This window comes from Antennarius striatus, chromosome 8 (assembly GCF_040054535.1).
Source record: "Antennarius striatus isolate MH-2024 chromosome 8, ASM4005453v1, whole genome shotgun sequence".
NCBI lineage: Eukaryota > Metazoa > Chordata > Actinopteri > Lophiiformes > Antennariidae > Antennarius > Antennarius striatus.
In genome coordinates, this window is record NC_090783.1 from 11,658,058 (window position 1) to 11,672,762 (window position 14,705).

The window sequence follows — 14,705 nt, forward strand, 5'->3', positions numbered from 1 at the left end:
TTCATGAAGTGAGGTAAACTGAACCTCTGAGGTTGTTACCGCAGTAATAGACTCTCTAAACATAACCTGGTCGGTAGCAGGTTTTATTCTGCAAAACCAGGGTTTCCTCTGACTCCCCCTTTCACCACCACTCGTGCGGCTTCATTTCCTGGTTCTGTCAGAGGGCGAGTTTATCAAACATAAGGGGGATGAGGATGATCCCTAACGAGATGATGCAGACATCTGACCTGTGTGAACAATGTTTTTATACTATATTGTCAGCTGCTGACGTGCACTTCTCCCCCCACTGGATCGCACCTAAATAAAATAAACTATTATTGAAGCCGTTTACCTATGTATTTTTACCATGAGTGCAACGGACTATGTTTAAACTTACACATTGCCTGAGCAGCAATTCACTTCCACGACACAGACAGACAGACAGACAGACAGACAGACAGACAGACAGACAGACAGACAGACAGACAGACAGACAGACAGACAGACACACACACACACTTAAATAATCCCGGAGGAATTATTCATATTCATATTCATATTCAATTCATATCTCCTTTCCTGGCCCCGCCACCCCAACACACAATGGCGTATGACAGCACACTGGAAACTACGGACTGATACATCATGAGGAGCTTAGGACAGATGTTGAAGGAGGCCAGCCTCCTCAGGAATCACATCCTGCTCTGCCCCTTCTTGTACACGCAGTCCGAGTTGAGTGACCAGTCTAGTCTGCTGTCTAGCTGCAGTCCCAGGTACTTATAGTTTCCTACCACCTCCACCTCACTGCCCTCGATGATCACTGGCTGTGGAGAAGGGGATGCCCGCCGGAAATCCAGCACCATCTCCTTCGTCTTGTTGAGCTGGAGCTGGTTCTGTTGACACCACTCCACGAAGTCAGCCACCAATGCCTTGTACCCCCCCCCCCCATCACTCTCCGGGATACATGCCACAATCGCAGTGTCATCGGAGTAGTCAAACCTCGGTTTTAGAACGCTTCTGTTCGCGACCAAATCGGTTTTCAACCAGAAAATCCGAGAATTTTACGTCTCTGAACTCGCCCAAAATTCAGCTCTTGACCAAACCGCAAGTAGCCGAGCGTACCTGAATGCGACTCACTCGGGAGCCGAGCAAACTCGAATGCCCAGGATGCTTCCTCCATAGCGCATTCGTGTTCAAAGTTCGATAGGATATCTTTTATTAAAATAAAACACAGCGTCTATTTCTACCCTTTTTTATTTTTGGTAAACAGTATACAGTGCAGTTTATGGTGTAAAATAGTTTTAAAAAAACTTTTTTTTTCTCAATTGTTGTTCATTACTTATGTTGTTAACTGAAAAAATGTAAACTCCATTTAATATAACATATTTCAGCGTTAGTTGTTACCTGCAGCTTTTTCGGAATTAAACATGGAAGTCTTCACCTTTTCCAAAGTGCCCCATCATCCACAAAAAGTGACCATCATGCATTTCAAAACATATTATAGGTTACAGGAACGCTGGAACTGTTTTTCCCTGATTCAGTATATCTCATTTGTGGAAGACGACCAATAACAGTAGATTTCATTTTAGAAAAATTATATATAAAATATTATTGTCAAAACTCATTTGTACAATGTACGCTTTCATTGTATGCTAGATAAACCACAGGATGATGTATTCTATTTATTCTAACTCGTCCAATGACTGGTCTTCTCTGCTGTTGCCAAATAAAAACATCTTGTCCCGGAAGCTAATCCGTACAGAAAGAGGCGTGCCGCTTTCGATCGGTCGTGATGACGTCAAGTGGTGACTCGTTGTAGTTTCTGTCAGCGTGTTCTGTCAAAAAACCCTCAACCATGAGAGCGATTGTTCAGAGGGTTACTAAGGCCTCAGTCAGAGGTGAGCGGCTGGTTTGAATTTCATTGACGTATCATCTGTGATGCCCTTGATCGTTACGCTTAAACTAACACCTGCCATTGTTAGCACACGGCTTGTTAGCATTAGCATTCCCGTCGAAATGAATGAAGTTCCCAAGAAAGCCAGGCGTTAGTTTGAGATAGAGGTAAGATCGGGCCTAAAAAATCCAGGTATTAAAGCCCAACCCGGCCCTACCCGAACCGAGTCCGACGGTATTAAAGCCCGACCCGGCCCTACCCGAACCGAGTCCGACGGTATTAAAGCCCGACCCGACCCGAATGTAACTACTGACATTTTGAGCCCGAGCCGGCCCGAATTTCTGGCTTGGATTCGGGCTTAAGATCTTACCTCTACTTTCAGTGCGTATACGATCGGAAAGGTAAAGTGACAGGAGAACATACAGCTGACGCACGGAGGGAACTGATCAGGTACTGTAGATGGATGTTTCTCATACAGCGCCTTCTATGTTTTACCTAAACTATTGATTTTGTAAGGGTATTCCTTAGTTTAATACCCATAGATCGTTTGAGATACATAATATATAAATATATATTTAAGTTCAGGCCGCGTCGGGCTTGGAGCTTAAGATCTTAAACCCGACCCGTGCCCGACGATATTGAAGCACGACCTAACCCGACCCGGAAGTACTTGTTGACTTTTTGGGGTCGGGCTCGGGTTCGGGCGTACCTCTAGTTTGTGAGTGTCACGGAAGGGTTATCTTGATGTCCGTGGAAAAAAAAACGATCCTGAATTCAACTTCTTCTGATAAAGTTCTTCAAATGTGGGGCGGTAGGCCTGACTGTGTACACACCTGTTCAACTCTGCTCAGTCCATGTATTTTCCTTTGAATAGCTGGATGTAGCAGAAATTAAGATGCTGAGGTTCTCTCTGGGAGTGACCAGGATGGATAGGATCAGGAATGAGTAAATCAGAGGGACAGCATATGTTAGAGGTTTTGGAGATAAAGTCAGAGAGGCCAGACTGAGATGGTTTGGACATGTCCAGAGGAGAGATAGTGAATATATTGGTAGAAGGATGCTGACTTTTGAACTGCCAGGCAGGAGGCCTAGAGGAAGACCAAAGAGGAGGTTTATGGATGTAGTGAAAGAGGACATGAAGGTAGTTGGTATGAGAGAAGAGGATGCAGAAGACAGTGTTAGATGGAGGCAATTAATTTGCTGTGGCGACCCCTGAAGGGAAAAGCCGAAAGGAAAAGAAGATATACGTTTTAACATGTCATGCTGTGCTGGTGCAAAAACAAGGCAGTCAGAGACTGCAACATCCCACGACATCATCGCATTTTTGTATCTCTGGCGTCCTGAAAATGTTGCTTTTTGTTTTGTGATTATATTTCATCACGTTTCCGAGATGTGTACCTAAAAAGTTATAAAAGTGAAAATTTGACCTAGACCTAGTTTTTCAAGGTCAAGGTTGTGATCTAATTTTCATTCCCTGAATATAATGCCTTTTGTTTTGTCTTTCTATCTTATACGGTTCTTGATATATGTGCAAAAGAATGTACAAAGTTTAAATTTGACCTTAACCTAGTTTTCTCATGGCCAAGGTCATCATTTTATTTTCATCCCCTTTGTCTCCTGAGTAATGTGCTTTTTATTTAATCTTTCTATCTGCAACGGTTGTTAAGATAATTGGTGGACGGATGGACGGACGAACACACAAACACTGACAATTACCATTCATCACCACTTCGTGGGATGTAATAACAGCTTACAAACAGACTTAATGTTAGTTGAGTAAATATATACAAAATGTACTTGATGGTGACAACATGGAACTTTTTGTAGTTGTTTGTCTACAGTGTTTAACATGAAGAAAAATGAATCCATGTGTCACAAATAAACCTGTTTGTACTTCACCAACAACTACAGTATGTCCTCTGTGTGTTCAAATTACATCTGTGTGTTTTTTTTCTTTGGGCTAACTGCAGGCACAAACACAATGGAAAATGATACAAATACCAGATCTACAACATGAACACTTGGACTATTTACCGTACTGATGTTTGCACTCTACATGCATTAACAGCCTTGTATGTTGTCGTTCTCTCCATTACCCCTTTAATAAACTGACGAACACAATGGAAAATGATACAAATACCAGATCTACAACATGAACACTTGGACTATTTACCGTACTGATGTTTGCACTCTAAATGCATTAACAGTCATGTATGTTGTCATTCTCTCCATTACCCCTTTAATAAACTGACGATAATTTACAGGTTGGGTGGTCGATTCAAACTCCACGATGATTCACTGAATGATCATGGCTCATTCATTCCGTCTTGTCCTTTCCTCCTGCAGTGGGAGAAGATCAGATCAGTTCAGTGGGACGAGGGCTGTGTGTACTTTTGGGTATATCGTCTGAGGACACTAAGAAGGATGCTGAGTACATGTGAGTGCGTAAGACAAAAGTGTGATGGCTTTACATGTGTGGCTGGTATATGTATGGGGGAAGACATTGTGAACAACAGAAATAGAAATTGATGTTTTGAACTGATTTGGGCCAGTTTCTTGCATGAAAGTGTGTGTGTGTGTGTGTCTGTGTGTGTGTGTGTGTGTCTGTGTGTGGGGTTTTTTTCCTGATATAAATAGAAGGTGTAAACACATGAGTTCATTAGTTACCTGCATTAATTAGATTGGAGGAAGAAGCAAATGATGAGGGGATAAAGCAGTATGTCTAGCAGTATATCCGCATCCGTGGTTTTTTTTTGGATCATATTTTACATACTATACACTTAAACAACCTTGAATCCCTTTAAAAAATCTATTAACTATGAATAATTCATTCATCTTCATACCATCCTATCCAGTCCCCCAGCAGGGGCTGGAGCTTATCCCAGCAGACTAAGGGCGTGAGGCAGGGGGAAACTTCAGGCGCGACGCCAGTGCACCGTGGAGCCACACAGAGACAAACAATCATGCACGCAATCACTCTTACGGGCAGTTTAGAACGGCCAATTAACCTGAAGCTTATGTTTTTGGAGGTAGGAGACACGGGTGGAATATGCAAACTCCGCAAGGAGCGGGACTCGAACCCGGATCCGCCTTGTTGTGCAGCGACAGTGCTACCCACTGCGCCACCTAATTATGTGTAATACTTTTTGTATTTATTTACTATTAGTCACATGACTGTCATTCAATCATTTGCTATTAAATTTACATTCCTAAACAATGACAAAACATGACTAAAAAAAATTATGCAAGACTTTCTGTTCACCCTGATGATTTTACAGAGATTGCAATTTGCCTGATTGTCACAAAATTAGAGTGAATGCTGTTTTGAGAGTGCAAGATTTATGCAGTACAAATTACCAATAATTGAAGCCTTTAAGGTGTGTCTTTAAAGAGCATGAATAAGAGCAAAATTTTAAAATCATTATGTGCATTAGTGCACACTGAAATCTTTACTCTTACTAATAATATGGATAAGTAACTTCATGCTGTGATGGACTCTACTTTTATTTCCCTGCATGAAAAGCATCTGCACATGCTGGAATGTTTGGATATCAGTCTATTTGTTCTGTAGTCTGAAAATGTTCAGATGGGATAAACACATTTAACAGTCCACTGTGGTCTCTTCAAAGAGACCACAGTAATTGATCAGTTGATCACAACATTTTCACATCTTCAGAGGGTTTGACTCCTTGCTACTCATCCTTGTGTGTTTTCAGAGTACGCAAGATCCTTAACCTGCGACTGTTTGAAGATGAAAATGGACGAGCCTGGTCCAAAAGTGTCATGGACAAGAACTTCGAGGTGCTGTGTGTGAGTCAGTTCACACTTCACTGTGTACTGAAAGGTAATAAGCCTGATTTCCACTTAGCCATGCCTGCAGAGTTGGCCCAGCCCTTCTATGACAGCATACTGGAGAACATGAGGAGTGCCTACAAGCCAGAACTCATTAAGGGTGGGTGAATTCATGGTTTTGCTTTTTTTTCTTTCCCCCTTTGTCATCTTGTCCTTTTTTTTTTTTTCGAAGGACATTTACTTTTTTGCTGTTTGCCTGTTGAAAAGATTTCCCCTTGAAGTTACTGACAGAGCCATAAGAAAATATTTATTTAATCATTAAATAATATGTACCGTGTTAACTCTTGGTTCAATAGGCTATGTTCATTTCTTCTTCTTCTTCTTTTCCTTTCGGCTTTTCCCTTCAGGAAAAGTACAAACTGAAGTACAAACAGGTTTATTTGTGACACATGGATTCATTTTTCTTCATGTTAAACACTGTAGACAAACAACTACAAAAAGTTCCATGTTGTCACCATCAAGTACATTTTGTATATATTTACTCAACTAACATTAAGTCTGTTTGTAAGCTGTTATTACATCCCACGAAGTGGTGATGAATGGTAATTGTCAGTGTTTGTGTGTTCGTCCGTCCATCCGTCCACCAATTATCTTAACAACCGTTGCAGATAGAAAGATTAAATAAAAAGCACATTACTCAGGAGACAAAGGGGATGAAAATAAAATGATGACCTTGGCCATGAGAAAACTAGGTTAAGGTCAAATTTAAACTTTGTACATTCTTTTGCACATATATCAAGAACCGTATAAGATAGAAAGACAAAACAAAAGGCATTATATTCAGGGAATGAAAATTAGATCACAACCTTGACCTTGAAAAACTAGGTCTAGGTCAAATTTTCACTTTTATAACTTTTTAGGTACACATCTCGGAAACGTGATGAAATATAATCACAAAACAAAAAGCAACATTTTCAGGACGCCAGAGATACAAAAATGCGATGATGTCGTGGGATGTTGCAGTCTCTGACTGCCTTGTTTTTGCACCAGCACAGCATGACATGTTAAAACGTATATCTTCTTTTCCTTTCGGCTTTTCCCTTCAGGGGTCGCCACAGCAAATGAATTGCCTCCATCTAACACTGTCTTCTGCATCCTCTTCTCTCGCACCAACTACCTTCATGTCCTCTTTCACTACATCCATAAACCTCCTCTTTGGTCTTCCTCTAGGCCTCCTGCCTGGCAGTTCAAAAGTCAGCATCCTTCTACCAATATATTCACTATCTCTCCTCTGGACATGTCCAAACCATCTCAGTCTGGCCTCTCTGACTTTATCTCCAAAACCTCTAACATGTGCTGTCCCTCTGATGTACTCATTCCTGATCCTATCCTCCCTGGTCACTCCCAGAGAGAACCTCAGCATCTTCATCTCTGCTACCTCCAGCTCTGTCTCCTGTCTTTTCTTCAGTGACACTGTCTCTAGACCAAACAACATCGCTGGTCTCACCACAGTTTTGTACACCTTTCCTTTCATTTTAGCTGAAACTCTTCTATCACACATCACACCTGACACTTTCCTCCACCCGTTCCATCCTGCCTGTACACGCTTCTTCACTTCTTTTCCACACTCTCCATTGCTCTGGACTGTTGACCCTAAGTACTTAAAATCCTCCACCTTCTTGATCTCTTCTCCCTGTAACCTCACTCTTCCACTTGGGTCCCTCTCATTCACACACATGTACTCTGTCTTACTGCGGCTAACCTTCATTCCTCTCCTTTCCAGGACAAACCTCCACCTCTCTAGCTTCTCCTCCTCCTGTTCCCTGTTCTCACTGCAGATCACAAAGTCATCTGCAAACATCATAGTCCATGGAGATTTCTGTCTAACGTCGTCTGTCAGCCTGTCCATCAGCGTAGCGAACAAGAAGGGGTTCAGAGCTGATCCCTGATGCAGTCCCACCTCCACCTTGAACTCCTCTGTCACACCTACAGCACACCTCACCACTGTCTTACAGTCCTCATACATGTCCTGCAGTGCTCTAACATACTTCTCTGCCACTCCAGACTTCCTCATACAATACCACAGTTCCTCTCTGGGCACCCTGTCGTAAGCTTTCTCCATATCTACAAAAACACAATGCAGCTCCCTCTGCCCTTCTCTGTACTTCTCTATCAACATCCTCAAAGCAAATACTGCATCTGTAGTACTCTTTTTTTGGTATGAAACCATATGTCCATTTCAATACAGGGTATGTTTTAATAAACATTGAACCAGTCCGGCCCTTGGCTTGTGGCAAATTCGTTTTTTGGCCCTCCGTGTATTTGACTTTGACACCCCTGCCCCAGATGAATGTTAGCAGGCTAACTAGAGAAAGAAAGTTTACTAATCTTGAGATTGGGAAAGGAGCCAACATTAAAGGAAAAGGCACCTGTCAAGAGAGCAAGTGGAAAAGAAATTTTAGAGAAGTGATAGTTCTGTTAGCTGACTACATTAAACAGAACTGTATGTAGTTACTTAAAGACCAGTTTTTGTCAGATGCCCAAGGAGCATTTTGGGTACGACATTGATTGTCCCATTCCAAACGGAAACCATAGTTGGACAGACTGATCGTGCTAGCCAGCTAGTTTCACTCAGAAATCTTGCCGTTTTCTGTCTCGTTCCTGCTGTTTGGACTCTGCTCAAAAACATGAAAATTGTTGGAACAGTGATGACATTCAAAAATTATGTTAACTGGAAAGTCCATGTATAGTTACTGATGAGCAGATGACGCTCCATTAAGCATTTAAGCTTTTCATCTTAATCAGTTCACTGCAGTTCGAGGCTTCATGAGGCTTCATATGCTCTAGTACGACATCTACTGGAAGCTAAAACATCAGTTGGCATGAGTTTGAAGTGTGTGCCATTTTGCAGAAAGCCTGTGCATAAAACTGTCAGCAAAATAAGGCAGTATGAAAAACGTATATTTTAGTGATGGCAGTAAACTCTGTGTGTGTGTGTGTGTGTGTGTGTGTGTGTGTGTGTGTGTGTGTGTGTGTGTGTGTGTGTGTGTGTGTGTGTGTGTGTGTAAAATAAAAAATCCCGTAGGGAAATTACTTTTAACTCCAAATGCTTGCACACATATACAGTATACACAAACACACACACTGGCAGTATGGAAAATGTTCATTCGGACATGACGAAAATGAAAATACAGTCAACATGTACAGTGAGGGGAGGGTGATTGGGATTGGGGTATGGACCATGATTGTGCTTTTTTAAGTTGAGGCCAGTGATAATGCTTGGGTCATATCATTGTTTTTTATTTGAAAAAAAAAAATTTGCCCACTGTATAAACTGTCCGCGGTACACTGGCGTCGTGCCCGGAGTGTCCCCCGCCTCACGCCCTGAGACTGCCGGGATAAGCACCGGCTCCCCCGCGACCTGTGTTAGCGGATTAAGCAGGTTGAAAGATGACTGACTGACTGACTGACTGTATAAACTGTGACTCATAAAGAAAGAAACAGACGAACAAATATCTAACTGCCAAGCATGTTTATTAACGAGTCTTCGACGTGGAGCTGTTATATGTTAGAAAATAGCCGGTTTTAACTCGGTCCAAGCTGTGTGTACATGTAGACATGGGTCACACACACTAACGTCACAGCGGTTTTCGTCGCAGGGAGACGCCCCCCGGATAAAAAAAGTTTTGGTTACAGCGTCCAGGCAACAACGCATACCTGGCGTTTTCAAAAAACTTCTCTTTGGCCGGTGAACAAAAAGCAAACAAAAAGCCTTGTTGCCCTTGTTGCATAATGTTCACGTGATTCCTTCTGGCAGATGCGCTGTGATTGGTTTGGCGTCGTGATTGCTTCGGCGCTTGATTGACAAGTAGTGGGTGGACTTAAAAAGCATGACAGTGTGAGGTTTTCAAGTGAGCTTATTCAAATATATTGGTGGGGAGATTGTCAGAGATGCTTCTAAGTTTGTTTCTTATGTGTTTGTGTTCCCTGGTTTTATTTAACATGGTAGTTATTTAAAATGGCTTGTAAAAAAATTTTGTTGTTGTTTTTTGTTTTTGTTTTTTTAAGATGGAAAGTTTGGAGCCTACATGCAGGTTCACATTCAGAATGATGGACCTGTTACCATTGAACTAACATCCCCCTCTGGTCCCACAGACCCTAAAACGGTATGTTATTAAACCCGAATCTTTGCATAAAGTAATCTTAATCCAAGGTCTACTTATTAGCCGTTTACATTAAATTTTTAGAGCTTGATGTTTATTTAGACTTGTGAATCAAACTGAAAGATAATGTTTTTTGTTTCTTTTTGTTTCATCAGCTGGCAAAGCAAGAGAAGCAACAGCTGAGGAGAGAGAAATGTTGCCCCAAGGGTCTTCAAGAACTGAGCAGTCAGAGAGAGGCCCAACATCAGCAACAGGTCTCCACTAACAGTAGTGGTGCCGAGGGTGACATGTGATCTGAGAAGGAGTTTTAAGACAGCAGTGAAAGGTATGCAGAAATAAACACCAAATCATGGTTTACATTCTCATGTGCACAAATGAAATGTAACTGTAGATCACACAATCTAGATTTTTCTAAGTGTGTCCATAAGAAGTGTCTGATGGTAGTGCCCCCCCCCCTGCGCATTTTTATTTAATTATACATTGATAACAAAATCAAAAGTCCCTGACATCAAAATGATACTGTTTGTCTTTGTGCAGATTTTCTGCAGGACAGTTCAGAGAGTCTATTTCCTTCAGGAGGACCTCTAGACCTGATTCTGGAATGTTCTGTTTCCTGTTTGGAAATCAGCACCGTTCTCTTGGCCTGTCATTAAACATTGACCTTTTACTGTCGTTTTGACAGTGCTTGGTGTTCTAGAAATGGTGAAGAAAAGTTGACAAAGGTGTAAAAGAACATATTCCGGACATAACCAGCACTACACTGCGTTGCTTGGCAATTGTCTGTGCACTATTACTTCTTACCATCTACATTTGCTTATTTCTACCTTCATTGGTCCCTGTTTCCATCCATATATCTCTTTGTTTGTCTCATTCACACAAGAGAAAGTGAACACTTCACCCTGGGCCTGCTTTGAGTCATATTGCTGTTTTACATCTAGGATGGTGGTCAGTTTGTCTCAAATATACTGTATGTGTGACCTATGAAATAGAGGCCTGCTTTGTTTCACTGTCCATGAACAAAAGTGTTGGAGGGGATTTGGGTATCTTAAAAATGCATCTGCTCCATTAATGTTTATAATTATGTCGCTACACTGCTGTCCACTTACAAGTGTGAATGTAAATCTTATTGCTATTTTATAAAGTTGTGATTTATGCTTTGTTTTTGTGTTTTCATTTTCTGAACTGTTTATGTGCAGCAAAATCAGGGTTACTTATCCTTAGTGGGCCCGTTTCACAAAGCCGGTTTAGTGGAAAACCTGGGTAAGTTAACCCTGAAATCAGGGAAAACCAGGGTTTTCGGTTTCACAAAGGGAGGTAACTTAACCCAGGGTTAGAGCTGTAACCCTGGCCTGTTTCACGTAGCAAGGTAAACTGAACCTCTGAGTTTGTTACCGGAGTAACAGACTCTGTGAACATAACCTGGTCGGTAGCAGGTTTTATTCCACGAAACCCAGGGTTTCCTCTGACTTCGCCCCCTTTCACCGCCGCTCGTGCGGCTTTATTTCCTGGTTCTGTTAGACGGAGAGTTTGACCGAAGTAAGGTTTTATAAATAACTGTATTTTAGAGCCATTTTAGAGGCGAAGATAGCATGTTAGTGTGACATGGAGCCCCTTGATGGAATTTCTGCATTAATTCACAGACAATTAAATATTTTTGTATCGTGTTAAGATGGCCAGTCATATCCAGACAGTTCTCTTTGAGAGCGGTACTGGCTCATGTCCCGATCAAACACACACACACACACACACACATGTGATCCATCCTCACATCTGCAGCAGCGCTGGGTGTAGCGCTCCGTTCAGTTTATTCAGTTTTTATTTGCAAACAGTAATTTTCCTATATAATGTGGGAGATGCTCAGTGCGCCTCGCCTTTAGACTTTTACCCCAGTTTTTTATTTCCCTGGAGAAAAAACTGTCTGAATCATCAAGGAGGAGTTCCACGGGACTACAGGTGAGTGATGTAGAAATCTGATAAATTCATTTGAAAGTATGTTCTCTAAATGATATTGTGCTGCAATGTCAGCCTTGGGTTATTTCTTTTCGGATGCCCCAATGTAATTTGCTGCCATAGATCGTACCCATATTCCCATCAAGGCTCCCTCGCATAATGAAGGTGATGATGTGAAGAGGATGACAATTCACAGCAAACATGCAGGTACAAGTAGACTGACTTCTGTTTCAACTTGTTAAAGACTGCATCATAGATAAACGAACATCTGTCCAGATTATATGTGATGCTGCAAACTACATTTTCCGCCTTTATTTGTATAGCGCCTAATCACATCAGACATTTCAAAGAGTTTTAATAGGCCAACACCCAACAGAACCCTCCAGAGCAAGCATAAGCGGTAGCGGTGGGGAGGAACTCCCCTCAGTACTGATGTGGAGACGGAGCGGTCCCGATCGGTTCCTGACTCACAGTTGTATGATGAGTCTCACCTGAGCAACAGACTAATGCAGTAACTAAAGATTAGCACAATAATTCACTTGTCTCCATTGTTTAATCCACTCTAATGAATCTACTTTCCATCACAGGAGAATCTGATGGTTGTTTTCTGGGAGACAGGGGTTACCCATGCCAACCGAGGCTGCTGACCCCTTACTAACCCAGGTCCAGGATAGAACTTCAAATGGGTTCACTGCAGGACAAGAGCCCTGGTGGAGATGACCATAGGCTGCTGAAAGGCCATTTCCAGGGTCTCCTCAGGATTATTCCTGAGAGGACCTGTGATGCACTTCTGTTCTTCATAGTAGTATTGCCACTATTAGACGAGAACAACACCCTACCCCACAAACTGAACACCCCGATAATGACCCCGTCCACCTGCCAGCTATCCAGGGTGGCAGAGCAGTGACTCCATCTGCCAGAATCATTTCAGAGTCTGTGTAACTCACCATCACCACAGCGGGCAATAAAAACATACAATATACATTTCATTTGGTCATCTCTATTACTTACAAATACAAAGTCATTTCTTAGATCGTTTCAATGGTGAACATTCTAATATTCAACATGATTGACTTGTGAACAACACCCACCTCTAACTTGTGCTCCACAATTTGTATGTTCAAATCTGCCCTCCTATTCTGGAGGCCCAAAGAAACATATTTTTTATCTGATATCTGTATTTCATGGAAAGTGAATTCAATAAACTTCTTTACCAAATAGCTGGAAAAACATGAGGACATCAAAACATACAGTTGCATATGAATTCCATAGAATGAACCGCTGGCGTTCACTGAGCGTCTGTTTGTACATTGGATGTGATGGACTGTCCAGCTTGCTCTGTTAAAAAAGGATGAGAAAGTGAGAAAGAGGCTACATGTCACTCTGTATTGCACCAGAATGTTAAGCAATAGGAACAATCTGTTTGTGAAACCGAAAACCCTGGGTTTCCAAGTCCAGGGTAAAGCAACCCGGAGCCACAGGTTGTACTCGGGGTTTGTTCAAAAAGCAGCTTTAGTTGGAAACCAGGGGGAGTTAACCGTGAAATCGGAAAACCAGGGCTTTCATTTTTACAAAGGGAGGTAACTTGACCCAGAGTCAGAGCAGTAACCCTGACCTGTTTCATGAAGCAAGGTAAACTGAACCTCTGGGTTTGTTACCGCAGTAACAGACTCTCTGAACATAACCTGGTCGGTAGCAGGTTTTATTCCACAAAACCCAGGGTTTCCTCTGACTCCGCCCCCTTTCACCGCCGCTCGTGCGGCTTCATTTCCTGGTTCTGTCAGAAGGAGAGTTTGACCGAAGTAAGGTTTTATAAATAACTCTGTATTGTAGAGAAGAACATGGCATGTCCGTTTGACGGGGAGCCCCTTCATGGACTTTCTGCATTAATTCACAGAGACTTTAATTTTTTTTGTATCGCGTTCAGATGTCCAGTCATAGCCCGGCCAGTTCTCTTTATGATCGGTATCGATTCACGTCCATCCATCGCACAATCCACGACCTGATCCATCCTCACATCTGCAGCAGTGCTGTGTGTAGGTATTGGTCCGGTCAGTTTTTTATTTTTTATTTGCAAACGGTAGTTTTTCTATACAATGTGAGAGATGCTCAGTGCACCTCGCCTTGAAACTTTTACCCCAGTTTTTCAATTTTCCTGGAGATAAACCCGTCAGAATCATCAAGGGGGAGTTCCACAGGATTGTAGGTGAATGATGTAGAAATCTGATAAATGAATTTCAAATGATATTGTCTTAATGACATTGTGCTACAACCTCAAAATTGGATTATTAACTTTAATTTCTTTCAGGATTTCCCAATGTAATTGGCTGCACATTCCCATCAAGGTACTTGTAGACTGAACATTGTTTCAACATGTTAAAGACTGCATCATAAATAAACTTCTGTCCAGATCATGTGATGCTGCAGACTACATTTCTGATGTGGAGGTCTGGGTCTGTTCCTGACTCTGGGATATATTGTCTTACCTGAGCAGCTTACTGTAGTATAGTCAGTAACCTAAAGATTTGCACAATAATTCACTTGTCTTCATTGTGTAATCCAGTCTAATGAATCCACTATACATTACAGGAGAGAGCCTACGACAGCTCAGGATGATTCCTGCTATCCAGGACGGCAGAGCAGTGACAGACACCATCAGAGTCACCATCACAGCGGGCAATAAAAACATACAATACACATTTCCTATGGGCATCTTTATTTCTGAAAAATACAAAGTTAGTTTTGTATCGTTACAATACTTCATTCTAACATTCTAATAGTTAAACATGATTCACCTGTGACCATTACCCACTTCTAACTTGTGCTCCAGTATTTCTATGTCCAGATCTGTCCTCCTAATCTGGAGGTCCTAGTAAACCATTTCTGTACTTTTTTAGAAAGTAAATTCTATAAACTTCTTCAGCAGA

General features: G+C 41.8%; 1 protein-coding gene across 1 annotated transcript; it reads left to right on the top strand.

The window, feature by feature from the left end:
• Positions 1-1,333: 1,333 nt before the first annotated feature.
• On the top strand, positions 1,334-10,545 carry dtd1 (D-aminoacyl-tRNA deacylase 1). The gene is made up of 6 exons (XM_068322430.1): positions 1,334-1,877; positions 4,220-4,310; positions 5,590-5,825; positions 9,734-9,831; positions 9,984-10,153; positions 10,366-10,545. The coding sequence occupies exons 1-5, from the start codon at positions 1,835-1,837 to the stop codon at positions 10,119-10,121; spliced, it is 606 nt and encodes a 201-aa protein (XP_068178531.1). The 5' UTR covers positions 1,334-1,834; the 3' UTR covers positions 10,122-10,153; positions 10,366-10,545.
• Positions 10,546-14,705: the final 4,160 nt, after the last annotated feature.

Coding starts and splice junctions, on each gene's coding strand:
- dtd1 (XM_068322430.1), top strand. CDS start 1,835: ATGAGAGCGATTGTTCAGAGGGTTACTAAGGCCTCAGTCAGAG. Junction 4,311..5,589: donor AAGAAGGATGCTGAGTACAT/GTGAGTGCGTAA, acceptor GTGTGTTTTCAG/AGTACGCAAGATCCTTAACC. Junction 9,832..9,983: donor GTCCCACAGACCCTAAAACG/GTATGTTATTAA, acceptor TTGTTTCATCAG/CTGGCAAAGCAAGAGAAGCA.